The sequence below is a fragment of the Cebus imitator genome, unplaced genomic scaffold (assembly GCF_001604975.1).
Source record: "Cebus imitator isolate Cc_AM_T3 unplaced genomic scaffold, Cebus_imitator-1.0 Scaffold465, whole genome shotgun sequence".
Taxonomy (NCBI): domain Eukaryota; kingdom Metazoa; phylum Chordata; class Mammalia; order Primates; family Cebidae; genus Cebus; species Cebus imitator.
The window spans coordinates 442,544-470,345 of NW_016107780.1; the positions used below are offsets into that span (position 1 = coordinate 442,544).

The following is a 27,802-nucleotide window of genomic DNA, read 5'->3' on the forward strand; positions in this document are numbered from 1 at the left end:
CCACCACAACCAGCTAATTTTTGTATTTTTAGTAGAGATGGGTTTCGACATGTTGGTCAGCCTGGTCTCAAACTCCTGGCCTCAAGTGATCTGCCCACCTCAGCCTCCCAAAGTGCTGATATTACAGGTGTGAGCCACCGTGCCTGGCCACATTTACTCTGAGATTCTAAGAACAGTAAAGTCAAGCTGATGTCCTTTGGTTATTTATATCTAGTCTTATAATACTAAACTACATGTGGACCAAGCACATATTTAAGAGATTTATTTATTGAACTTGCTTCGGTTAAACTATGTGAATGTGCCTTCTGTTTTCTGCTGGTACCTGACTGCTAAATTTTCCTGTACAATTGATAGATTTATAAAGATATATTCATAATTTTAGCTTTTATAAGTTATGCTAATATGAAGAAATTAGCAGTGACAAAGATTTCTAATATGAGGAAACTATTTCTGGGCAGGAAATGGCAGGCATCCTGAATAATCTGCCCCCAAAGTGTGGGATGTTTCAAATTTCCAGAAGATTGACAAAACTATGAACCTTTTAGTCTGGTTTTGCCATAGGGAAGCTTTGCTCCAAGGCTTTAGGGAAGAAGATGTAGAAGACTGTTGGTCTATTAGAGGGAGAGGAATTTATAACAGACACACACATAGACACACACACACACACACCCTTCTTTCATAGTTGAGTTTTTACATTTCTTTCTCCATTATTCAAGGTAAGTATAACTTTACTTAAAAACCACAGGACCACTTTACATGTTTTATACAGCGTGCTCCATTTGAAAATATGGGACAATTTCCTTCCAATGGCTGCTCTTTTAAATTCCCCTTAGACGGGTCCAAGATAGTCTCTGGTGGAACCCAGGTAAACATTACCCTCCTCAAGGCCACATCTAAATGATCACCTTCTACAGTGAAGGAGACTGATTCACATGTCCTCCTTGATTTTATTAGGAATTGGTTCTTTTGTTGTTGTTTTTGTTACATTTGCTTAGAACTGGTGAACACACAGGATAAGGGTATTAGAAAGAATACAGATCCAGGAACCTCAGAGGTTGTGGGCTATCTAAAGTACTTTTAAAAATATGTACCTCTAGGCTGTGCCCTGCATGGGGCAGGGCCCGGTGGGGACCCCCAGCCTTACCTGGGGATCCTTAGCCCCACTGGGCTGTCTTTTCTGTCCTTTTCCCTGCATTCCCTCCTCCCCCTAAAATCTGTTTTACTCCTTTGTCTGTCCATCACTGCTTTGTCTCTCTGTGGCTTCTGTGTCTCTTTCACAGCAGATTCTCTGAATCTATCTCTATCTCTCTTATTCTGGCCTTCTAGGTCTCTGTCCCTCACGATATCTTTCTGTGTCTCTGTCTTTTTGGGTCCTTCTGTCTTCTGGCTCTTAAAATGTCTCTGTGCTCATCTCCATCTCTGACTCCCCACCCCAGGGCCTGCAGGGCCACCACACACCATGTTGTCAAACTCTGGAAAAGAAAGAAAGAAAAAAATACAGACAGACACACACACACACACACACACACACAGACACACACTCCTGTGGAATGGGATAGTTTCCAAATTGCCATCAAGAAAATAAAAAATATGCTAAGGTCTACAAAGACAGATGGGGAGAAGTCAGCAACTATTACAATTTTGTAGCTTAGATGTTGTTAAAAAACTGATTTAACTCCTCTCTCTTTACATTATAAGGTGTTTGAAATATAGGACATAGTTAATAATTATGCAATTACAATTCTGAAAAATATGGGCCTAAGTACTTTAAAAGTACTTTGAATCTCATTTTAAATGTACTTGCTAAATTAAATTAAATCTGTTGAGGTTGTTAAAATTTCAGCTTAACTTTTTAATTATAAAACTAACAATTCTCATTGTAGGAAATTCGAAGTGCAGAAGAGTACAAATAAGTAAAGAAGAAAATAAAGTCATACTATGCTCCTATAATTGTGTTATCAAGAAAAATATTTTGTGAATACAGTTTGCTTGCCTATTTGCTTTTTGCTTTATCATTTTTTCAACATATATTATAAACAGTTTCCTAATCTGTCATTGAAAATTTCTCCCTGGAACTTGCTAGGCAAGAAAGAAAGAAGCTATTAAAGACTAATGGGAACTAACACAAAGGAGTCCCCATTGGTCAACAATAAAATAATTTGAGTACCAAAAATAATAATAAATGCAAGTGACCAATAATCATTGTATATATAAAAAAATCTGAGTTCATGATCATATAAGAAAACACACTATAGAGATAGAGAAAGGCCCTTTTTATCCCCAAAATGCCCAACTCCCTAGACATCACTGGAAATGATCCAAGGACCAATTCTTTATATTCAAAATTGGAAATTAAAAGGAAAGAAATAATTAGCATATATTTTTATTGCAAAAATTATTCCTAATAACCTGTATCTCAGTGTGACTGAAATCCCTCATTGTTATTCCAAAGTTTGTCCTTAAAAAGCATTCTGGTTAATGAAAACAGATGGAATAACAGAAATAGAAAATTACTATTTTGCAACATGGAATGAAATAATTGATTTAGGCAACAAATGTAATAGATGGAACCATTAAACAAAAGCTAATAGAGAGTTTACAGTGGAGGGATCAGGCCATACCCAAATGTACTCACCGAGTGTTCTTCCCATCACCAACAGTGGGAAAACCCCTCTGATGGGATGTGAGATGAGGCACCCAGCCCTCCCTATGAAGAATTCTTACCACACACAAACACACAATTGCCCCCAAATCCAATCAAGACTTTAAAGCTAATGTTCAGCTTACGAAATATATAGAAAATAGAATATGAGTTAAATTAGAGATTGTCAAACTGCAGCCTATGGGGCAAATTTGGTCCACCGCCTGTTTTTGCAAATAAATTGTTATTGGAACACAGCCATGCCCACTCCTTTATGTATTGTCTATGGTGGCTTTCAAAGCTACAATGGTGGGGAGTTGAATAATTGCAACACAGGCCATCTAGCCAATGTCAAAAATATTTACTAGCTGGCCCTTTCTAGAAAAAGTTTGTTGACTTCTGGGTTAAATGATAACACAAAAAAGCAAACAGGCACTTTTGAGAAAGTCTGGGATATTTTATTGTTCTCTATGGGATGAAGGAATTATGTTATGTTAGAAATTAAAATGGCACTGTGAATATGCAAGAAAATGTGCTTTTTTTTAAAAAAAAGTTATGCATGATGAGGTATGTTGGTAGGCAAGAAATGACATGATGTCTGGAGATTTGCTTTAAAATGCCTCTGCAAAGAAAAGAGAGACATAACAAATACAGCAATATCCTGCTATCATTTAATCTAGATAAGTAGGTAATAAACACATGACAGTTTACTGCACTATTTTCTATTTTTGAGTATGCTGTTTAAAAGTTTGAAAACATTTTATTTGATTTCTTGAAAACATTATTTTAAAGGAGTACTGATTTGAAATAGATATAAACAGCATTTTAAAAATTTGTTTATTTTCAGACAGAGCCTCGCTCTGCTGCCGAGGCTGGGGTGCAGTGGAACACTTATATCTCACTGCAGATTCCAACTCCTGGCTCAAGTGATTATTTCACCTCAGTTTCCCTAGTAGCTGGAACTACAGGCTCACATCACTGTGCCCAGCTTATTTTTATTTTTATTTTTTTGTAGAGACAGAGTCTTGCTTTGTTGGCCAGGCTGGCCTCAAGCTCCTGAACTTAAGTGGTCCTCCCACCTTGGCTCCCAAAATGCTGTGATTACAAGTGTGAGCCACTCTACCCAGCTGAACATAGTATTTTTAAGACCAACACTTCCTGTCAGAAATATTAGTTTGTTTTAATTTTTCTCACTATTTTAAAAATTGCTTTAATACACATATTATAGATACATCCTTGGGCAAATCTTTGATGAGTTCATAAAATGTATGTCTAGTGGAATTACTAAAACTTCTGAGAAGTTTGAAACAACTTATATTCCTATTATTGTATGAACATACTGCACTTACTAAATACCTGCCAATACTAAATATTATTTGGTTTACATCTTTCAAGTTAATCAAAAATAAATTTTTCATGTCTTTATTTACATGTATTTAATTGTTTGTGAAGCTCAATGTCTTTGTTCATTGACCTTTTAAATTTATTCTATGAATTGTTCAAGTCCTTGATAATTTTTGTTTGGATGTTCAGGTTTTCTTATTGACATGTAAGAAATCTTTATATATTAAAGGCATCAACCCTTTGTCATATTTCACTGTTTGTTGTTTGCTTTTAACTTTATAATGTTTTTGACATTCAAACCTTGCTCCATTCTATCAAATCTCTCCGTATGTTCCTTTGTGATTTCTTCCAATACTTTTATGCTTAGAATGTTCTTTTTTAATTCAAAGATCAACTAAATATTTCCCTATACTTTCTCCTAGATATTTATAGTTTCACTTTTCATTTAAATTAATTCCCTTTGGAATCCACTTTAAAATGTGGTGTGAGGGTTAGCTGCTAACTTTATTACTAATATTGTAATTTTAAGGAAGTCTATCCACCTTACTTTGCAACGCTTTTATGATGAAAATTTGAAAGCAATACTTTTTGCATAATTCATTTATATATTTCAGAATAATAGATTGCCCAAAGTGTGCATGTGCATATCATAAACTTTACTGATAATTTAACAAAAGTACCTAAAAACCAATGCCATCAAACACATTTGGTGGCAATTCTGATAACCAAGTCCCTTCTAAAATCTTCTTGCTGAGGCTGGCAGATTGTTTGAAAACCCAGGAATTCGAGACCAGCCTAAGCAACATGGTGAAACCTAGACTTTACAAAAAATACAAAAATTAGTTGGGCATGGTGGTGCATACCTGTAGTCCCAGCTACTATGAACACTGAGGTGGGAGGATTCTTGAGTTCTGGGGGCGGAGGTTGCAGTGAGCCAAGATCTCACCACGGCACTCCAGCCTGGGTGTCTGAGTAAGAACCTGTCTCAAAAATAGTCTTCTTACACCAATCATATGTGAGAATAAAACACCAAGTTCTAAAAATTACAACTATTAATAAAATATTTCTTCAAAGTTTAAGAGGCATCTCTAAAACTGCTGGCTCCTTTTTGAATTTAGATCTCAGAGCCCACTAGTTTTCAAAAATGTTGAACTAAACAATTCCAGAAGACACTTAAAAATAACATCAGTGGAGGAAAATATGATTTTGTGCCATAATGTCTTGAAACATTCAGTTATGGTTTGATTCTGTTCAATGTTCTGTTGTATAATTTGGGGGGGCAGGGAAGTTACTGCTAGTTTAAAGAAACATTATTTTAAGCTATAAGGAAATCTAGTTGATTCTCGTGAACAATGGAAGCATTTACTGACTACTTATTCATCCATTCAACAAATATTTATTGAATGTCTACTATGTGTCAGACACTAATACAGCTCTTATTACACTTATTGCTCCAGATACTAGTATTTTTGAAGATAATTTAATGGAGAGAGAGAAAATGTCACAGCGTAAACTCATGATTAATATAAACCATGTGAAGTTCTTACCACAAACCATTCAGTGCATTTGTATGCACTGAAAGGATACAGGTAAGGCAAGAAAACTAACACTTATTAAGTACCTCTCATGTGGCAAACACATTAATTATTAACATATAATTTTAATAATATGTTACTGTTGGGAAAATGGAGGCTCAGAGAGGTTAAAAATTTCATGGGCACAGAGCTGCTGGGCAATTGACTCAGGATTCAAACTAAGGTTTGTCTTACAAAGTGCCTGTTTTACTCACCACCATAAGCTAGCTGTTTTCTAAAATTTCCAACTTATGTTTGTTCCAAGAGGAAACATCAGCAATTCTGGGAATGCCCAAATTAAAAACAGACAAAGGAAGCTGTTAGAAAGAAGTCATCCCATAATAAACAGACCACAGAAATGTGAGCAAGAAACTCTTTCTAGTTGTTTCCAGTATTCCTGCCTCAACATATGTAGCCATATAAAATGTGTGCCATTTTGATAATTTTGCATTCTAGGTTTTCAATAGCAAACCTTGAATTTCTCTTCCTTCACCCAATTTTAGCATCTTTTTGTAGTGACAGCTCAGAGATCTACAAAGCTCTAAAATCTGCTTCAGTATTATACAATATATCACTAATCAGTGGCTGATGTTGAAGTGTATGAATCTCATCCATCCATCCACTTATTTTTTCTACAAATAATTATTGATTTCCTACTGTGTGTCAGATATTATTCTAGATATAAGGGAGGTAATAATGAGTGAGACACTAAGATCTTTGTTTTTAACAAGTTCACATTCTAATGTTGAGGAGAAATAGTTAATAAGTTAAAAAATACATAAAAAGATGTTTTAGGGCCAGGTGCAGCAGTGGTAGCTCATGCCTATAATCCCTTTGGGAAGCCAAGGTGGGAGGACAGCTTGAGCTCAGGAGTTTGAGACCAGCCTGGGCAATGTGGAGAAATCATATCTTTTTTTTCGAAACAGGGTCTCACTCTGTCACCCAGGCTGGAGTATAGTGACATGATCAGGGCTGACTGCAACCTCCACCTCCTGGGCCCAGGTGATTCTCCCACCTCAGCCTCACATGTAACTGGGACCAAAAGGTGTGTGCCACAATACCTGGCTAATTTTTTTCTTTTTTTGTAAATGTGATCTCACTATGTTGCCCAGTGAGATCTCCTGGGCTCAAGTAATCCTTCCACCTCAGCCTTTCAAATTCCTGGGATTATAGGCATGAGCCACTGCACCCAGCCAGAGACCCTTATCTCTACAAAAAATAATTTTTAAAAAGTTAGCTAGGCATGTTCATAGTCCCAGTTATGCAGAAGGCTGAAGTGGGAGGATTGCTGGAACCCAGGAGGTCAAGGCTGCAGTCAGCCGAGGTCCTGCCACTGCACTCCAGTCTGGCTGACAGAGCGAGATCCATCTTAAAAAAAAAAAAAAAAAAAAAAGATGTTTGGGATTTACTGTTAATATAGTATGCCCGGTGATATACATGGGAGGTGGGAAGCTACTTCATCAGATATATTGTCATAGAAGGCTCCTGAAGAGGTCATTTGACCCTAAACCAGAAAATGAGAAGGAAATAATCACAGAAAAGGCAGAGAAAACAGGGAAAATAATTCCAGGCACAGAGAATAAGTACAAAAAGCTCTGAGGCAGGAATATGGTGCATTACAGAAACCAAAAAGAGGAAGAGCAATGGGGGAGAGAATGATGATGAGGGCAAAGGCAGGCAGAAGCCCAAGTAGTGCAGAATTGTAGGTCAGGAATCTATAAGTTTATCATAAGTGCAACAGAAACTGCAGTGTGCACTAAGCATGAGATAACGAAAGTTTGGTCTGTGCTTATAACGGAGAACGGACTGAATCCGTAATAATATATCTAGCTAATATTTACTGAGTGCCTATTAACTACCAAGCACTGTTCTAAACACTTAACACAAGTGTTAACTAACTTAATCTAATACTTAACTAAGTTAATCTAATACTCCTCTGAGATAGGCACTATTGTCATCCTGATTGGCAGTGGTCATATGGAACTAGCGCTAATGTTTACACCACCTGCCCAAGCTTGTAATCAGTAAGTGGCAGAGTTGTAGTATGAAGCCAGAGAGGCTAACTCCAGAGTCTGTCTCTTTGTTAATCACTATGCTGTATGGTCCCTTTAAGAATGAAAGGAAGAAGCAAATAAACCCCTTTGGAGGCTACTACCATAGTAGAAACGAGAGGTAACAGAGGTTTGACTTGAGTGGTAGTAATGAAAATTGAGAAAAGTAGATACATTTGAGATAAATTTGGAAAAATAATTGAAAGCATTTATTTACAGTAAAGAAAAATGGAAAGGCTCAAGAATGTCTTCTAGGATTTTTTCTTAAACAGTTAGTATATGGCAGTTATTTCTGAATTGGAGGAAAATGGGTTTATGAATGTGTAGGGGGTGAAATCAAGAATTCTCATTTTGATATAAGACATTTGAGACACAAATTAAACATGATCTTGGAGATATCAAGTAGGCACTTGGATAAGTGAGCCTGCAGCCCAGAGGGGAGGTCTGGAGCATCACCACCCTACAGGTGAGACATTGAAAGACACAGGCCTGGGTACAAGCCCTTGGGGAAGGCAGGAGAAGAAGAGGGCCAAGAAGGTGACTTGACAGGCAGGAGGAAAGCTCAGCGGGGTGGTTCACAGAAGCCATGGAGGAAAATCTTTCCTAGGAGAGGGGCCTGTTCAATTATGTTGAGTGCTGCTGAGAGGTCAAGGAAAATGAGGGCAGACAAGGGGAATATTAGATTTGGCAACATAGTCACTCACATGCTTGCCTGGACACATTATGGAGCCAGGATTTTGGAGAGGTTTTGCCATGAACAGGAGCAGAGAAATAGGGGGTGGGAGTCTTTTGCAAATGAAGGGAAGTTGTAAAGAAGGAAAGGAGCTTCTTTTTCTTTATAGATGGAGAGTGCGTATGTGCTAATGGAAATTAGCTTGTCAGAGTGACTGAAATGAACACCTCACACTAAGACATGTAACTTATATCTACAAAAGCGGAGTGGAGAGTGGAGTAATTATTTACTGAGTGCTTTCCTTGTTTCTTGGAGACAAAATAATCACTTCACGGATAAACATTCCCAGGATTTCTGAGCTATTTTGGAGCTTCGAGTGCGCCCATAAAAGTCACTCTGATGAAGCCCTGGGCAGTAAGGGACGATGCAGGGCCAGGTGAGGTAAGCTCCATTTCTGCAGAGGACTCTGTGCTCTCTCTCTGGAACAACGGCCTAGTACGTGGTTTCTACCAAGCATTAAGTTGTTTGATTTGCACTAGCAGCCCCTGAAGAAGGAATTTGGAGGAGAAAATACTTGGCCCAAATATTTAATGTAGAATGAGTAATGAATCTACCTAGATGTTATGGTGACGGAGGAGTTGGTGTGGAAATTGGGAAACAGGGGTTGACTCTATCACTGCCAGAAGAAAGGTGAACCCTGGCATGGGGGTGGTGAATTTGTCTGTCAGGAGAACTTTATCTTATTCTTTCTTTCATATAGTTATGATCTTTCCAAAATAGACATGATACAAATCTTTCTGACCTTCCCTCTCCTTAGCATTTTGGGTTTATTTGCAGTTTCTAGGCCATGCCTTTATAAAGGCTGAATTATTTTTTTTAAGTTTCCTTGGCAGGAGAACATGAAGGAGAGGGGAAGAAGCAGAACTACAAAGATAGGAAGTGAATAAGAGAGGAAAAGAGACAGACAGAGGCCAAGAAGCTAATTTTTCTTTTTCTTTTTCTTTTTTTTTTTTTTTTGAGGCAGAGTTTTGCTCTTGTCGCCCAGGCTGGAGTGCAGTGACACAGTCTCGGCTCACTGTAACCTTCCCCTCCCATGTTCAAGCGATTCTCCTGCTTCAGCCTCATGAATGGCTGGAATTACAGGCACCTGCCACCATGCTAGGTTGATTTTTAGTAAAGTTGGGGTTTTACCATGTTGGCCAGTCTGGTCTCAAACTCCTAACCTCAGATGATCTGCCTGCCTCAGCCTCCCAAAGTGCTGGGAGTACAGGCATGAGCCACCATGCCCAGCCCCAAGAAGCTAGTTCTTCAGCTCTTGAAAAACTTATAATAAAGTAACTACAAACCACTTTAAGGACATCTGAATTAAAGTGAGTTGTCTTACAGCAATGTGAATTTTCCTTTCTTTTCCACTTTTCTTCACAGTGAGAATCTGAACATGGTAATGGTCAAGATAGAGTAAGGGATAAAAATGGAAAATATTAAATAAAAAGCACTGTTCATTATACAGTTTATGTAATTGGTACGTCTGAGTTTTTTCTATTTTGAAAAAAATAATGGTTTTAAATAACATATCATAAAACTTCTTTTTAAAAGGGGAACAAAGGAAGAAAATAGTCACAGAAAAAATATAGTCTAATTCCAATGACATTCATAATATAAAATTCTAACTTATGAAAGTTAGCCTCATAGACAAAATGTCCATCCACAGAAGAATGGTTGAATATATTATGGTCCTCCATAGAGAGACACGCCATGCTGTCACTACAATGAATGAGGGGATTTCCTTGTGCTGACAAGCAATGGCAGGTACAGGTCCTGCCTGGAATATGCATTTTTTGAGGGCAGGGGGAGCCATGTCAGTATTGCTCATTGTTCTACCTCAGCTACTAGAAGAGTGCCTTGCACACAATAAATTTTGAATAAATACTTGCTTAATGAACACAAAGGATCACAGATCAATATAGCATAATTTCACTTTGGCAAAAAGCAAAACAAAATACATCATACAAATGTGATTAGCTCCAGTTTGATATACGTGTTTGTATAACATATTTTATAATAAATGCATTTTTGTTACTTCTGAATGTAAAAATAAAAACATAATTAGCATTAAAGAAATATAATTCTCATAAACACTCCAGAATCAATAGAAGGGGAGCCTAGGATCCAGAGGGTCTTAAGAATTCTGAGAGGTAGGTCAGTCTCTAACAGTGATCCTATCTGCCTGGTCACCCACACACAAAAAAGAATAAAGGCTGAGCCAGCTGGTAAAGAGGCAGATCCCAGAGAAAATCCACACTGAGCAGGGAAAAGTTGAAGGCTGTGGTTTCTAATGGGATGGGTGAATGCTGTGTGGTCTCAATGATAGCACAGGTGTGCATTTGGAAACTTGGTTTGGGTTCCCTAAAAAGACAGAGCAGTTAACTTGAAATAACAGGTCTCCTTCTGGAGCAAGAGGAGCCAAGCAGCAGGCAGGGAAGCTTCAGAACAAGAGGAATGTTTCCAGCAGTGGCTGGGGCACCAGGTCAGGAGTCACTTTCTGCTCTAGTCAGTGGGAGGAGACTGGGGCTTTCTCAGAATAAAATCCACCTGGAGGGTGGGGTGGGGTAATAACTAGTGTCAAATCAGAGTCCTGGGAAACATGAATATGTGGCCTTTACTAATTATCTTTTTTTTTTTTTAGACAGTCTTGCTCTATCACCCCACCTAGAGTGCACGAGCGTAATCTTGGCTCACTGCAGCCTCCCCTTCTCGGGCTCAAGTGATTCTCATGCCCCAGCCTCCCAAGTAGCTGAATTACAGGTGTGTGCCATTGCACCTGGCTAATTTTTGCATTTTTTGTAGAGATAGAGTTTCACCATGCTGGCCAGGCTGATCTCTAACTACTGGCCTCAAGTGACCTGGCAGCCTCGGCTTCCCAAAGTGCTGGGATTACAGGCATGAGCCACTGCAATCAGCCGTAATTACTTTTTTGATTGTAATATTGGCTGCTCGTTTTTCTGATTTTTTTTTTTTTGTGACTGAAAAATAACAATTAGAAAAGACAGTGCTCCTCACTGCTCCCTAAATATACCCTGCACTTTTAGGACTCTGCTTTTACCCACATTAATCTCTCTCTTTGCAATTTTGTGCTTAGCTTCTCAAACTTCCTCACAACCTTCAAAGCCTTGCTTATGTGCCAGCTCTTGAGTGGGGCATTTTCTGGTTTTCTTAGCAAGAAACCTCCCTTCTAGATGCCCACAACACTAGGGTCATGGTTCTATTGTGGAGCTTACTCTTTTTGACATTTAGAGATGCTAAATTCCTCAGGACAAGAGTGTCACCTTCATCTAACCAAACTATTTTATAGAGTACTGAGTAATTTTCTAGTTGTCTTATTTCCCCGACTACTAAGATAGTGCTCTGCTCTCAATACATTTTATAAATAAGAAAACTATTCACTTGTTCTGTTCTCATAATTATGATTTCTACCAAATTCCAACAAATGCTTACTAAGCAACTGATAGGAGGGTGGGGGACTATGTCGTTCCTGCCTTCATAGGGCTTACAGTCTTGGTGAGTCAGGTAATCAAACAAAAAATTTTTAAAACAAAGCCAGGTGTGGTGGCTCGTGCCTGTAATCCCAGCACTTTGGGAGGTTGAAGCTGATGGATCACTTGAGGCCAGAAGTTCAAGACCAGCCTGGGCAATATGGTGAAACTCCATTTCTACTAAAAATACAAAAATTAGCCAGGTGTGATGGTGTGCGCCTATAGTCCCAGCTACTCCGGGGCAAAAGCATGAAAATCGCTTGAACCCAGGAGGTGGGGTTGCAGTGAGCTAAGATTATGCCACTGCACTTCAGTCTGGGTAACAGAGTGAGACTCTGTTTAAAAAAAGAAAGAAAGGGAGGAAGGAAGGAATGAGAGAGAGAGAAAGAGAGAAAGAAAAGAAAGAAAGAAAGAGAAGGAAAGAAAGAAAAAAGAAAAGAAAGAAGGAAAGAAAGATCACGCTACTGCACTTCAGCCTGGGTGACAGAATGAGACTGCCAGGCAGAAAGACAGACAGAGAGAGAGAGAGAGAGAGAGAGAGAGAGGAAGGAAGGAAGGAAGGAAGGAAGGAAGGAAAGAAGGAGAGAGGAAGGGAGGGAAGGAAGAAAGGAAGGAAGAAGGAAGGGAGGGAAGGAAGAAAGGAAGTAGAGAGGAAGGGAGAGAAGGAAGGAAGGAAGGAGGGAAGGAAGGAAAGAAGGAAGGAAATTTTAAAACCAGATAATGTAGAAAGCATAAAGATGGGACACCTAACCTAGATATTGAAATTGATCCTTCAGCTTCCTACTCTCATCTATAAATATACTTATTTGTAGTCACATCCAGTCTTCTTTTCTGCTAATTTATATATTTTTTTTGGTCTACCTCGGTCTTGTTACAGTTAATCTCTACTATTGTTATATCTTTCTCTCCCTCAATCTCTCTCTCTCTGATTTATTCTTTACTATCTACTTCTCAATTCAAAAACTTTATCAAATTCTTGCTCTTGATAAACACCTGATTGTCACTGTAAATGTAACATTTGTTTTTATCCTATTTTCTGTTCCCTATCCCAGTTAAGCCCTTTAAAAACATTGTCTATACTTTGCTACCTCTCACTCACGTCTCAGCTGATGGGAGTTTGATACATCTCATCTCCTGATCACCACTAATTTGCTGCAACTGTTTATGCTGCAACTCTTTCTGCAGAAGATCACTGAAAACCTAATGGTCTGATCCTTGAGTACTATTTGATGCACATTTTACTTAGTCTTGCAGACATACCTGGATCTCTTGGTTACTTATTTCTCGAAACTCTTTTCCTTTGGAAGTGGAGACACCGTCACACCTGGCACTCATGGTTTCTCTCTGAATGCTCATTCTTAGGTGTCTTGATTTCCTTTTCCTGCCTCCTCTTGCTATACCTCAGAATCCTCTCCTGGTCCTCTAATTTTCTTCCTCCATGCACTTGCCACTGGTAATGTTATCAACACCCTTGACTTCTGCTGGTCACCATCTTAGAATTCTCTTTGGGGCTCCAGCCTTTTTTCTAAAATGTAACAAAGCCTAAATTGAACTAATTAACTTGACTCCCTGTCCTTCTCCCCAGTCCTGCTATTCTATATGTATTCATCCAGTGGAGATTTAGACACATTCTTCCCCTTTTCTTTCCGTTTGCAATTGGTGACTAAGACCCATCTGTTCTAGCCCCAAATCTCACACATGTCATTTACTAGTCTTCACTTAGACTGCAGCAGTGGCCTTCAAAGTGGGCAGACTCCTATCACTCCTGCCTCCTCCCTGTCCAATACAGAAATAGGAAGACTTTCTAAATTATAAATTGGATCATAATGCTTTCTTGCCAAAAATCCTTCACTGGCTCTGAAATGTTTTTAGAAATTGTAAAATGGCAGCCCATGATCCATATTTAGCTACGTACACATGCTATTTGTACCACAGAGTTAGTTTAAAAGATGAATTTTTAAAATTCAGAATATCTTTCATGATGGCACAAATGTCACCAGTTCTAGAGTTCTCGCTGTTGTCTTCTACCGAGGTGTGCTCACTCTTTACATTGCCGGCCTAGTTCCTGTATGGACCCTTGAGCTCATGGAAGAAGTTCTGAGCATGGCATAGGAAGTCTTGCATGACCTGGCCTGCCTGCCTTTCTGCCTCTTATTTCATGCTTTTAACTAAAGTTTGCTGATGGCAAGGCTCATGTTTATCTACTATACCATGCTAATTAATGTTGCTTCTTTTCTTCCTTGAGTTAATGAAATGTGAGAGGCCAATGCAAATAATAAATGGAACAACAAACTCAAATTACAAGGTAGGAGTGTATGTGGATTGGATGTGAATGAAAGGGACTGGGACACGGGTGAGTAAAGGCAGCAGTGTGGGAATCCCCTCCAGATGGGATAATTTGTTACCCCATTCATTTCAGTGTCAGGGTTAAGGCAGTAAAACAATTGCTTTTTCTAACCCCTGTGTGTCATTCATTTTTGTAGCCTAAGCACAATTCCTGATCCTTTGCAGGCATTTAAGAGATGCTTACTGAATAAACATGCTTTGGTGAAGGCTTGCAAAAGGCCGAATGTCTTACTACTTTCAAGCCTCAGCCTCTTTTCTTTCTGCCTCTTTCAGTGTATCTACTGGGTACTCAGGGTACACTCTTGTTGTCAGCATACCCCCTTTCAGTGTACCCCCCAATCATCCCAATATCACAAAAAGAATATGTAAAATAGTAAAAAGTATAGATATAGTAAATTCAGAGAGAGGATTAATAGGAAAATTAAAAAAAAAAGAAATGCTTTCTCCTTTCCCTTACTTTGCTACCATCTGAACACAAGTTAAACCTATTATGTAGACATAAACAATATTATGGCTATGATTAATGACATGGGACCAGTATAGATAGAGTCAGAAGCTATAATTTCTGGGGAATGTGGAGTCATCCTTCCATATCCACCTTGCCCCATGGTCATTGGTTTAAACAACCTGGCTGGCCACCATTTCTACCATCATTGGTCCTTATTCATCTTGCGATGCCACTTTGGACATCCCCCTCATACTCCTCATACCAAATCCCCAAATACACACAGAACACAAAGACGTGAGGTTCAGCCTTCAGTGTGCACAAGAGTTGTCTGGAAAACCTGTAAAGTGCAGATTTCTGAGCCCTCTAATTTCAAGGCAATAGTTTTGGGTAAGGTTATTGTATTTGAATTTTAAGCAAGTTTTACTGAGGATTTAAAAGTAGGCAAACACCGTACTCTGACACTGGAAAACATTCTCATAAAGACGTGTTTTAGAAGCTAAAAGATTTTCAAGTTAAGTACCTTAATTTGCTTTCAGACATGGTCCAATTCTATCATGTTTACCTTTCACCATTCCTACTGCCAAAGATTTTGTATTAAGTGGCAAAAATTTTGCTTTTGGCAAATTGCAGTTACCACATTGTCAAAGAAATACTGCCTATATGCTTTTTGTTTGTAATCTCTTTCATTAGGTGCATGCTCCTGTGGCAAGGCAGCTAAGCGTTTGAAATATTTATTATACAACATTGTCTAGGTCTCATACTCATTAAAGTGATACTAAATTGATAGGGTCTTTTTTTTTTTTAATTCACAGCAGGCTAGCAGTCATTCAACTATAGTATAATTTGGTATTACAGCTCACTTCACTTTAAGCAATTCATCTCAATTCTAATCATGTTCAAAGCTTCACTGTATCCAGATGCCAAGTTTCCCCAACTGGACAAAAGCACAGGAGAAATATTTGCTTGGCAAGGCCTGGTAAATTTTTGCAGGAATTGTCATGCCTCAACAGGGCACCAGTCAGGTTATAATTTGCCTTAATTGCTCTTGCCACAAACAGCAACAATGATTACCTCTAGGTCATCGGCACTCAAAGAAAGATTTCTTCTCAGCTACTGTAAATAACAAAATACTTTCTGCAAACACCTTACTTGGGATTAGACTGCAAAGGACCTCGGTTTTTGATCATTTTAAAAAATTGACCCAGTACATGTTTTTTTTTTTTTAATGTGTTATGTCACACTTTTGCCTGTGTATCTGTGTGTGCGCATTAAAATACATGAAAATAACTCAGAGATATTAGTGTTCTCCCATAAAACAACTAGTCTTCTATCTGCATAATTTTTTCCACCTGCCATGTTTACAAGGTGCCCCAAGGAGAACTAGCTTAAAACCCAGCAATCCATCTGCCTCTCAGTTCTAAGGGGGTAATTATTGCCTCAACTAAGCAAAGAGGAATGCACAGCATGCTGCTAACCATGTCAGGTGACTGATGTATGTGCCTGGCACACTCACCCAGGTCATCGGCTTTTCTAATAGTGGCTGGGGTCATGGTACAGTAACAAACGCAATCCACTACTTACAGAAAAGGGGGAGAAAAATGGATAGAGGCTAGATTCAGTGGGCCAAACCCAGAACACAAACCAAAAATGTGGGCTTTATCAGTTCTTATATGCATGTTAAAAAACAAGAAACATGGGGGAGGAAGGACAGGTTGACTTTATGCCAAAACATTGGCTTAAAAAACCAAAAAACTATTTTTTTTTTAAAAGGGAACAGGAAAGCAGGTGTTTTGTTTCTACTAACTCCCTATTAACTGTACTTCCTTATGTATTTTTTAAAATAAAGCATGATTTAATATTTATCAATAATGTACAATGTTCCACTTGCTGTGCACACAAAATAAAGGCTGGCTTCCAATACAGTATAAACTTAACTGTATCCAACTAAGCTCACAATGACCAAGACTGAATACAAACCCTGAGGAATACTGTTTGAAGACTAGAATGATGTCCAAGTACAAAAACACTCATGTGCTGATGAAATGCACAAAGCACCTGCAGATCTTCAAAGAAATTTGGCTAAGAAGAAGCTCTTAAAAAAAAAAAAAAAAAAAAAAAGAGCTCTTTGGGGACACACCCCAAATGAATTGCAAAAGGTCACATACAATTCCTTCCTATTGAAATAAGGGAGACACAACATAACAAATTAGCATTTAGAATATCAAGTCATTAAATGCTCCTTGCCAAAGCTCCCATGGGAAAACAAGAGGGAGGCAGTGGAGTGGGGAGAGAAAACGGAAAGTGGGTAAAAACAAACAGATCGCTTTGGAAATAGTTCTATTCTTTTAATTCCACAGGTCAGTAAATTATAAGAAAAACTTGGGGTGGAGTAGAGCAAACATCAGCATTGAGTTGTTATTTTGTTGAAGTAGAACTACCATCCACTATCATGAATTATTGTTTTATTACAAATGATAGGGAAGCCAGATTCTCAAAATAAAGGATAATTCTTTATATTAAGCAAATTTTTTTGAAGCTCGCTACATTATATATTTTTAAAAATAAATATTTTAGAACATATGATGCTCTTCATAATTAATGCTTTTGATGTAGATTTGGGGAAAGAGTCTCCAATTTGCAGTTCTGAAAATATAATTTTCAAATTAAATTTCATTGTGTTTGCAGTGACATCTTCCTCTATAATTTCATTACCAGGTTGTAAGAATTCCCCTTATTATGCATGGCCCCTTTTACATGAGTGAATGTGATGATTTATAAAGAAGATAAGCTAATACAGGAGGATTACTGGAAGTTTGTGAAGCTGTGATGACAATAGATGCTGCTAAATATTTTAGCTTTGTTCTAGTAGAGGCTGGTATTTTTTTTAAGTATTTGTATGCACCCGGCTCTCAAACTGCCATGATTAAGCCAGGAACACACATTCTGGCTTCAGTGTTAAGGGTGGCTGGATTAAAACGAGCGATTTCCCCCTGCTGGTTGGACATGTCTTACATTCTCTACCTCACTGCCTGCAGCATTAGCACTCCCCATAGTACCAAACCCATTTATTTTCCACCCACCAACTGGCCTCCTAAAGCATCATTAACATGATGCTTAAAGGCCCCAAAGGCCTTGCTGCTGTCAATTTTAGCCTGCACAGCACTCAAAAGCCTTTGTGGGGTTTATCAGAGTTCTGTAGAAAAGGAAGGGAAAGGCATTAGACTCAACCCATGGGGAATTGACAACACAGGAAGATGAAGAGAGATGAGGCAGAGGCCCAGGAATGGAGGAAATCCTATTTGGAGGCAGGTTGCAGGGCTCAAGATTGAAAGGTTGTTTAGAGATACCCATAATTATATGCTTCTGCCACTCAATTTTCAGCTAGTTAATGGCAAAAAGATCAATACCTGCTTTCGATTTTCATGTACAGCATTATAGCCTTAGCCGGAGACAGGTCTCCTAGGAAGGAGGATGATTCGGGAAGTGGGTCTGGGGGAGAATGATTCATAACCAAAATCAATAATCTTATTGGTTTGCCTTCATATTTTCTAAAATATATTTGGGGTTTTCCTTTTTTGTTGTTGTTTTGAACAAGTTTTTCTTTTTTTCTGATAACACTACTCACCCTGAAGTCAGTCACAGAGCAATTGATTACATGGAGAGAATACCAGGAATAAACGTGGAACTGAGTTATGTACACAAAGCTCTGTCAGTTTGAAATGATGTGTCCCAAGTTCATCCACACTCACCAGAGTGAACACTGGGCTTCAAAACAGAGTTAAAGTAAACAGCATTACATTCTGCAAATACAACTCTAGATTCTAAGAATATTAACTGTGATAGCTTCTCAATTACACTTTTGTTTTCTTCTTGGGAGAATAGTAAGCAAAACAGCAGTGGGTTTCCATTTTAAACTAGATTCATATGATTCAAATAGTAAGAAATAAGTTTTAAAACACAATACTTTGATAGTTTTTTTTTTTTTTTTCAAAATCAAGCACAGAATTTGGGTTAGATAGGAAAAAAAAAGTAAGCAGTGCAGAATTTTCAACATACAACTTATGCAGAGGACAGAATAATTTTGTGAAGGTATGCAATAAATCCAAAGCTGCATTTACAAAATCCTTGAAAAATGTAGCCATGAGCCCTAAATGCAGTGGAATGTTATGTCCTGCTAAATTAGAGCATTAATCATAGCATCTTGAGTCATGTGTTTCCTCTCACACGTGTTAATCTTCAAGTTCCATGTTCCCTAAATAAGTTCTAAAAAATTATCCACTTTGAAGCATTCTTCACTAGTCATAAGACAGTCACTCCTTTAAATTTCACCCAAATTCCTAATACTTCTCAAGGAATGTAAGCCCTTCTAAGTTATGTTCTTCAATGGGAATAACAAGCTCTGTCAAGTGATAATGGTGGCACCTTCAGGAACTATCAAGAGATTTGTGCCCTTATCAAATATCCTCACAACTTTAAGGAAACTTTCTTACTCATGTGCCAAAACTGACATCCATAGTTCATTGTACTGAGAACCAGCATTTATCAAACACCTCTGTAAGCCAGGCATTGTGATAGGTAGACATTTAGGTATCTGATCTCATTCAACTTCATAGCCACTCTACAAGGGAAGTATTATCATCTCATTTTACGAATGTAACAACTGAGGCTTAAGGAGGGTAAGCAACTTGCCGAAGGTCACACAGTATGTAAGTGGTGAACAGGCCAGGGATTCCAGCCCTTCCTATAGTCAGGCTTGGCAGATCACAAAGCCTGGGCTCTTGCCCACTAAACCATAAGGCCAGGCCAACCTTGGGCTATAACTCTCCTTGATCTTGACCCCATTTGTTAGGAGTTGCTTTATTTTTGGGGAATTTCATAATTAGAGGTACACGGGCTTATAGAGGTTGCTAGTATAAAATTTAACCCAATATTTTTTCTAGAGTTAACAAAGGAATGCATTTTTAAAAACAGTCATAGAATGGTGATCATTAAAAAGTCAGGAAATAACATGCTGGAGGGGATGTGGAGAAATAGGCACGCTTTTACACAGTTGGTGGGAGTGTAAATTAGTTCAACCAGTGTGGAAGACAGTGTGGTGATTCCTCAAGGATCTAGAACCAGAAATACCATTTGACCCAGCAATCCCATTACTGGGTATATATCCAAAGGATTATAAATCATTCTATTATAAAGACACATGCACACATATGTTTATTGCAGCACTATTCACAAAAGTAAAGACTTGGAACCAACCCAAATGCCCATTAATGATAGACTGGATAATGAAAACGTGGCACATATACACCATGGAATACTATGCAGCCATAAAAAAGGATAGGTTCATGTCCTTTGCAGTTACATGGATAAAGCTGGAAACCATCATTCTCAGGAAACTAACACAGGAACAGAAAACCAAACACCGCATGTTCTCACTCATAAGCAGGAGTTGAACAATGAGAACACATGGGCACAGGGAGGGGAACATCACCCACCAGGGCCTGTTGGGGGATGGGGGCTAGGGGAGGGATAACATTAGGAGAAATACCTAATGTAGATGACAGGTTGATGGGTACAGCAAACCACCATGGCACATGTATACCTATATAACAAACCTGCACGTTCTGCACATGTATCCCAGAACTTAAAGTATAATTTAAAAAATGAAAAAAAAATAGTCATAGAAACAAAAATTAGATTTTACATTCGAAATTATATGCTAGAAAAACATGAAAATTCAGGTGTGAGGTTCCAATAAACTGAACCATATGAAAATGCTGTGTTTGTAGGTCACAACAGCCAGAAATGTGTGACCTTCTACAATTCATCCTAACAGTAGAAGTGTAATTCTAGGCTATAAGGGACCCAGTGGGGGCCCATTCACAATGCACCTGCAGTGCACACGCTTCACGCCTCTGGTGGCTTCCCCAGGGTACTGTACCTGAGCAGAAGCTGTTGCTGCTAACGGTCCTTGCTGAGCGCCCAGAGCTGCTGGGGTTGAACTCTCTGCTCTCTTCCTCAGAGAAAGGAGACTCAGAGGCTGGGGACACTTTGTGCTGTTGTTGGGGCAGATGGGGCCGAAGAATCAACCGGGGAATTCGGCTTCGAGAAATCTCCTTGTCATGATGCTGCACTCTGTGCTCCTTCTCAAAATTGAACATCAAAAAAGAAAACAAAAGGAAAGGCATTTCCCTCTCTGAACTCCTGTGGGTTCCTTCAAGGATTCAGTTTCTAAGAAATCACATTTCTCAGTATTGAGTCTTCACAGAGTAGTCCTTTTTATCTCAGTTACTGAATGAGCTTCAAAACTCTTGTGCTGAGCTAACGCTTCTAATCTACTGAAAGCACATATCTGTGTGGCGCACACACACACACACACACACACACCCCACATATACACACTACACACTTCCACTCACTAGCTGGAAGGCATCCTACTTCCCTATGCCAGCCCTGACTCACCTTCCCACCCTGACTTCTATCACATTCAAGCTTCCGCCTCCCAAAGGCTCTTTATTACACCGCACTCTGGCTTCTTACTTGATAGCCTTCAGACTTTGATTTTGCTTTCCCTAAATTAGCTGTGGCTATCTGACTACTGTTTTCTTGTCTCCTCACAAAGTCGAACCCTATACCTGGAACGGTTATTTCCTGATAGCTTGCACACAATTATCTTTAAAATCCCTCCTTTTCTGGACAGGATCTTAATTATTCATTAATATCCTAGTACACAAGGCTTGTTGCCAACAGAAAAGCAAACACAAATCCGATACTCGGGAAGATGGCTCCACCTTTTACATCATCTTTAGTTTGTGTTTTCCTTACAGGACATCCATAAGAAGAGATTTTTCTCTCTCCTTGAAAACTCAGTATGCAATACCCTGCCGTGCCTTGGTTTTAAAAATGCATAACAGTAATATTTTCACAATGTTTTCCAACTTATAAGGTGCTTTCCCAACCATTTTCTCATTTGATCTTTACACACCAGACGGTACATAGAGAGGACACCAATGAATGGCCCTATTTTCAGATGAGGAAACAGCCTAAATGGGATAGAGATGCTTAGGCAAGACTGCACACCATGTCAGAAGTAGAACGAACTTCAAATCCAGTGCTTTGCAGGGTCACCACCACTCTGCTTTATTAAAATGGACTCCTAGGAGGAGCGTTTTGCAAAAAATTCCACGGCTTCCTCCAACCTCTGCCACTGAAAAGGGACTCTTTGGCTTAGGTAACAAACACCCTTTCGAAACATGACCTACCGTTCCTTTCCTCAGACTTAACCAGGAAGGGTCACGGCCAAAATAAACACCTCTGGGAGGCCGGCACATGGCAGGAATTGAAGGGTAAACCTCAGCAATGGTGAACTTCAGAGGGCCCTCAGGCAACCACTGTACCCAGGGGCCGCCAGCCGCACCCAGCCTCGGATTCGCTCTGCACATCTGCTGCCCAGCAGGTACCACCGCGCCAGCCCCTCCGCTGGGCACACCGCAGACCCTGAACCGAGGCGGGGTCACTGACACGCTCGAGTCCTCATTTCCCAGTCGCGAATGCATCAGATTCCTTTCATTCACATCTCACACACAGGGCATCAACTGAAAGCTACACCCCACACTCCCAGTTTCAAGAGATGGGATTAACCCTCCAATCATGTCAGTCTCCAAAATCTAGCCCTCCAGTACCGCCCCCCCATCTCCTGGATCTCAACCCCTAAGCAATGCTCCCTGCCTTCTCCGGACCCCAGCTCCCCCGCTCCCCTCTTTTCCCGGACTCTAAACGTCACCCCTCCAGCTCTCATCCCGCCCGCTTCTCGCCCCGCAGCGCCCGCCTTCCCCGCCCTCCAGCGCCCGCACTGCCCCGAGCTCCTTACCTTGCTCTCTCGGAGGGGCCCCATCGCGCCGCCCGCCGGCTCCTCGCGCCGCCGCTGCCGCCGTCCAGGGGGAAGCACCTGCGAGCACGGAGCGAGGAGACTGCGCTGAACCTCTGCGGGCTGCGGGCGGCGGCTGCTGCGGCCCCAAAGCGCCGCCGCCGCCACAGCCGCCGATTGCGCCGGGCTCCCAGGGCGCGCCCAGCTCCGCCCCGGTCGGACACGTGGTGCCGCAGTCGCCTAAGGCCGCTCCCCGGGCGCCTCCCTCACCTGCGGCCCTCGGGCAACTCCACCGCTCCTGGGCGCGCCCCACCCGCCGATTTGGCCACGGCACCGCCCGCCCCCACAAGGCCGCATGTCCCTCCCTCTCCAAATAGCTCGGCCCGGTGGGGGCAGGCTGTGGCTAGCGGCATCTCCAGCCCAGGGGCGCCCCCATCCTCGGTCTCAGGTTTGAAGGGGGTGCCATTGGATGGAGTGACTGAGAAAAGCTGCGACATCACAGAGAGGCAAAACAGAGAAAGTTTTCCCCTGGCGACCCTCCTTGGCCTCCAGGTCTTAAGTCAACCTACAGCTCTCCACAACTGCCTCGCCCGAGAGCAGGGGGCATCTCTCTCCTACCGGACCCCAGCCAAGCCAGTGCGGCAGGAAGACTAACACAGCCCGCGTCTGGGTTCTGGGATCTCAAAGGCTGCGGTGGATTCTGCAGGGGGGTTGCATCAGAAAGGCCTTCAATGGGCAGCTCAGTCCCTCCGGCCTGGGGAGGCGAGGCTGCTAGATAGCGGGAGAACAGCCTTTTCCCCAGCTCTGCCCGGCAGCTGCCCGGCGCCAGGAAGGAGCTCAGGCGCACTGGGAGGAGCACTGCAGTTGAACTCAGAAAAACGAGTTCAAGCCAGCACTCCAATCAGTCCCTTCAGCCTCAGTGCCTTGATGCCTCAAGTTTTTTTATTTATTATTTATTTTGTGGTGGTTTTGTTGTTTTTTGCTGGTTTTTTTTTTCGTTGTTGTTGAGACGGGGTCTGGCTCTGTGGCCCAGGCTGTAGTACAGTGGCGCTATCAGGGTTCACTGCAGTCTCAAACTCCTGGGATCAAGGGATCCTCCTGTTTAGGCCTCTCAAAGTGCTGGAATTACATGCAGGTTCGTTTGCCTGGCTGGCCTACGCCTACTCCTACGGTTCTTGACTCTTCTGCATTGCAAGTTTACCCTTGTTAAATTGAGGGATAATAATAGTGATACCTACCTCTAGGATAGCTGTGAGGATTAGATGAGGAAAACAAAACAGCTCTATCCAGCTGATTGAATAGGACTTTCCAAAGGGCAGTTAAGTCAGGTCCAGGTGATCCAGTCAATATTTGCTGATGCCTTTTACATGACAGGCAGAAAAAGCATCTGTGATGCACACAAATTTGTTCAAGAAAGGTTGAAAATCTGTCCAACTGCAGACTTAGAATAGGATACATCGCTGGGCCAAGGGCCTTGATATATTACACTTGCTACCCTTAAATCTTGTAATGGAATTCAACATGTACGATAACTTATACATTCTTTATTCAGAATTGGAGAATATTCCAAGCAGCAATGTGGCAGGTGAATACTCTGATCCTTATGCACCGGCGTCCTATATGGCAGGACTGTGCTCCTTGAAAACCGAGCATTACTGTCCCCTTTTATCCATCCTCTCAACAGCTTTTCTCTGAGCCCTCAACTCTCAAGCCTAAGAATGTATGTTGTGAGTCTAGAGAGAGCCTGAAGCCAGAAGACTAGTGGAATCAATTTCCCTTCTTCCTACAACTCCAAAGGAGATCATCCTCCGTAAATCTTCATGCCTTTTCAATCTACTTAGCTATCTCAAGCAGTGAGGTTGATAATTTTAGGATTCTTTATTTGGGAAGAAGAGGTGATTAATTCATGCTTTCAACACCCACAGCTGTCTCAAATATGGACCTCAGGAAAGTGATGGTCCAGGATGATTCATACAACCTATTATTCCTAAAATTGTGAGCCTGGGATCATACACTGTGAAATAAGAACAAACTGTGGAAGTTAATAGATTCCTCTGAGTTCCCTACTTGGAACTGAAAATTGAGACTGGGGACCTAATAGCAGAGACACCCTCCACTGAGCTAGCCAAGTGTCTTTCTCTTACTCACCTGACCCACACATAGCATAAACCACCAAGTGATTTGCTACCAAATAACGACCATCTTGAATCTAATTCCTTCTGTCCACTATTTGTCTCCATTATCTTCACGTAGTCTAAACCACAGTCACCCTTATTGCAATAGTGGTCTAACTCAAGGTCTCTTGCTTTCAGTCTTGCCTCTTATTCCTTTCTATCCAGTGTTTCCAGTTTTCCACAAGTCTTTATGAAAAGCTAAATCAAGTCATGCTTCCCCATGAAAACTTATTAATGGTTTCCTGATTGTCTTCCAAGTAATATTGAAACTCCTTAATGTGGCACACAAGGCTTTCCTGATCTGGCCACCTTGTTTATCTCTCCAATCTTGTTTCTTGCCACTCCTCTCTTTTATAGATACTCCCTCCCCTCCCTAACCTGCCCCTTTGGCCCCTGCCACTCTTTCCCTGCATACAAATGGATACTGCTCCCACTGTAGCGTTTGCATTTCTCAGAGGTGGAGGTTTTGTGTTCTCTTTTTCCTCGAGACTGCTGCACCTGCTGTTTCCTCTGTCTGGAACATTTCTTGCACTACATCCCCCTATCCTCCTCAACTCTTAAAGATACATGAAGTTTCATTTTAGACAGCTTCTTCCAGGAAACCTCCCCTGATAATTCCAGGACACTTACTTTTACCCCCAGGAGAGCTGTTATCTCCTCAGAATTCCCCATTTACTTGTTTGTTTTCACCGAAGCTTGTAGGCAGTGCCTAGTACAATTCCTGTTATATGGTAGACACTCAATACATAGCTGTCAAATGAGTGAAGGCATGAACGTGTGAATTCCATAACACCAAAAGGGGTCCATCAGTGCAGGATAAAGAACACAGATACAATTTGCTTTGAAAATGATTCAAATAAAGGTGCCTCCACAATGTATTTGTATCTAATAATTGGGTGTATGCCTAAAAAAATCCAACACGTGTTCAGTGACAGCTTTTACTGCAGAAGTGCAAGCACTGAGAGGCTGTGCAGTAGCCTTGCTGTCGCCATAGCAACCTAGCAGAAGGAAAGGCTGATGATTTAGTGTTCAGATGCCTCTTAGCGCTGTACTTTTGGAACCCAAGCCTGTTTTTCCACTGTTCTAAAAGGCAAGTTTTACCAATGATAATATCTATGCTGCCTTAATTTCATTCAAGTGCTTCTCATGTCATTAGAAGAAATGTAACATTTGGATTATACCATCAAAGAGATATAATGTAATACAGCATAATATGGTCTTCTTTCCTCTGCTTCAAAATATTCTTGTGCATCATTTTCATTTTCTACTTAAAGACTTATTTTATGGTCTTGTTTTATCATCTTGTAGCTTCTTTAAAAATTAATGTATTTCTGGCTTTTAGAAAATATTAATTAATTTAGGATTAAACCTTTAAGGATTATAAACAATATACCTGTCCAAGCCTGGCAAGGCACAGGAGCGATAGGGTATTGTAGACTGGGAAGGAAGATAATGTCTTTATATAATTATTCCCCCAAATCTGGGATAAGCTATCGACTGTTTATGTGAAATTTGTAATGAAACCATTCCTACCTTTCCTATGCACAAAACTTTATATTTTCAGAACTCTTTCACATATATAATCTTATTTGAGCCTCACAAAAATCCTGTGAGGTACATGTGGCCAATCTCTGAGACCAGGTAAGTGAAAAAGCACAGATTTTTATTAATAGGAATCCCCCAGACTGCAAACTTCACAGAGAAGACAATACAAATGCACTGCCGAAAAGAAAACGCCTGCAGCAAACAACCAAGACACATCACGGTCCCTCACATCCACTCTTCCTCGCATCTCACCTGTGTATGCTGGGGGCTTTCTTGGGCTCAATCAGGGCTGACAAAGCACCATCTCCTAATCCTATCAGCTGTGTGAGCAAGCACTGCCGTCTCTCTCGGTGACCCGATGTTGGGTGATCTGCACAGCAACAAGGAGCAGCTGACGTGCTTCACAACACGTCATGAAGGAAAGAAACTGCATTCTGGGGCATCCTGGGATTTTTTTGTGTGTCTGGTGTGGGGTGGGGTGGAGACCCATATTTTTCTTACCAGGGAGACAGCTGCCTGTTTTTCTGTAAGGGCATGTGTGCATGATCAACCCTCCTTTTTTTTTCTTTTTTTTCTTCAGACGGAGTCTCGGAGTCTTGCTCTGTTGCCGAGGCTGGAGTGCAGTGGCGCGATCTCAGTTCACTGCAACCTTTGCCTCCTGGGTTCAAGCGATTCTCCTGCCTCAGCCTCCCAAGTAGCTGGGACTACAGGCGGGCATCACCACACCCGGCTAATTTTTGTATAAAGACAGGGGTTTCACCGTGTTGGCCAGGATGGTCTTGATCTCCTGACCTCGTGATCTGCCCGCCTCAGCCCTCCATAGTGCTGGGATTACAGGCGTAAATCACCACGCCAGACCCAACCCTCCTCACCCTCCTCTTAATATATGTGTGTTATTGTTACTATATGGTTGAGGTACTTTGATGTTGTAAAACTGAAATGACTAGAATTGCACAAGATCACTTCCCCAGGAAGGGGTCCAGAGGGTGCTTGGGGCTGGGAGGGCAGTGGGTAACGTGAGGCAGGGCATGCTTGAACATTCACTGGGCACAGAGTGTGTCAATTATCTCTGCCCAAAAAGTGAGTGTTCAGAGTGTCCTCTCAGTGAAAAAGAGAAATTAAGGGCAAGTCCAGAGAAAGAGGCAGAGATTGGGGGCTTGGAGCCTTGAAGGATGGTAAGGGTCTAATCCTCTGCTTGCTTGCCTTACGGAGGGGCAGACATGAGACAGCCTTCCCCCAAAATGGGTTTTTGTTTGTGGCCTTTGTTTCATCTTTGAAAATAGGGTAGGATACTCGTCAAAAACACAGGCACGGTGATTGCATTAAACAAAATGGGGACACATGGTTAGACAAGTAGGTGTATACTTATTGAGTCGAGGAATCAGAATGATTGAAATTAAGAGGCTCTAGAAAGTATGAGTGTAAAGATTGCCATCTAAGTCAGGGAAACTGAGACTTGACATTTATCTAGTGAAATGCTTCACATGTTTGGACAATCTGCTTGTCTTACAGATGTACAGAAAAGGCAAAGTTTGTTAATCTGTAAGTCATGAAAAGGAAAGCCTAAATCCAGTAGTTAAATTCTAGGGTAATAGAGAAACACTTTCCT

At 40.8% G+C, this 27,802-nt stretch overlaps 1 protein-coding gene across 7 annotated transcripts in view; it reads right to left on the minus strand.

Moving 5' to 3' along the window:
• The window catches only part of SYBU (syntabulin), a 113,803-nt gene that overhangs the window by 48,996 nt on the left and 37,005 nt on the right, over positions 1-27,802 (minus strand). For 2 of the 7 annotated variants that reach the window (XM_017512242.2, XM_017512244.2), the window contains exons 2-3: positions 22,478-22,555; positions 20,549-20,753 (exon numbers count right to left, since the gene is read on the minus strand). In XM_017512242.2, the coding sequence (XP_017367731.1) occupies positions 20,549-20,753; positions 22,478-22,501 (229 nt within the window). In that variant the 5' untranslated portion in view covers positions 22,502-22,555. Of the gene's footprint in view, positions 1-20,548; positions 20,754-22,477; positions 22,612-26,445; positions 26,720-27,802 lie in introns of those variants that run through there. The other 5 variants (XM_017512240.1, XM_017512243.2, XM_017512239.2 and 2 more) reach the window with 5 other exon arrangements.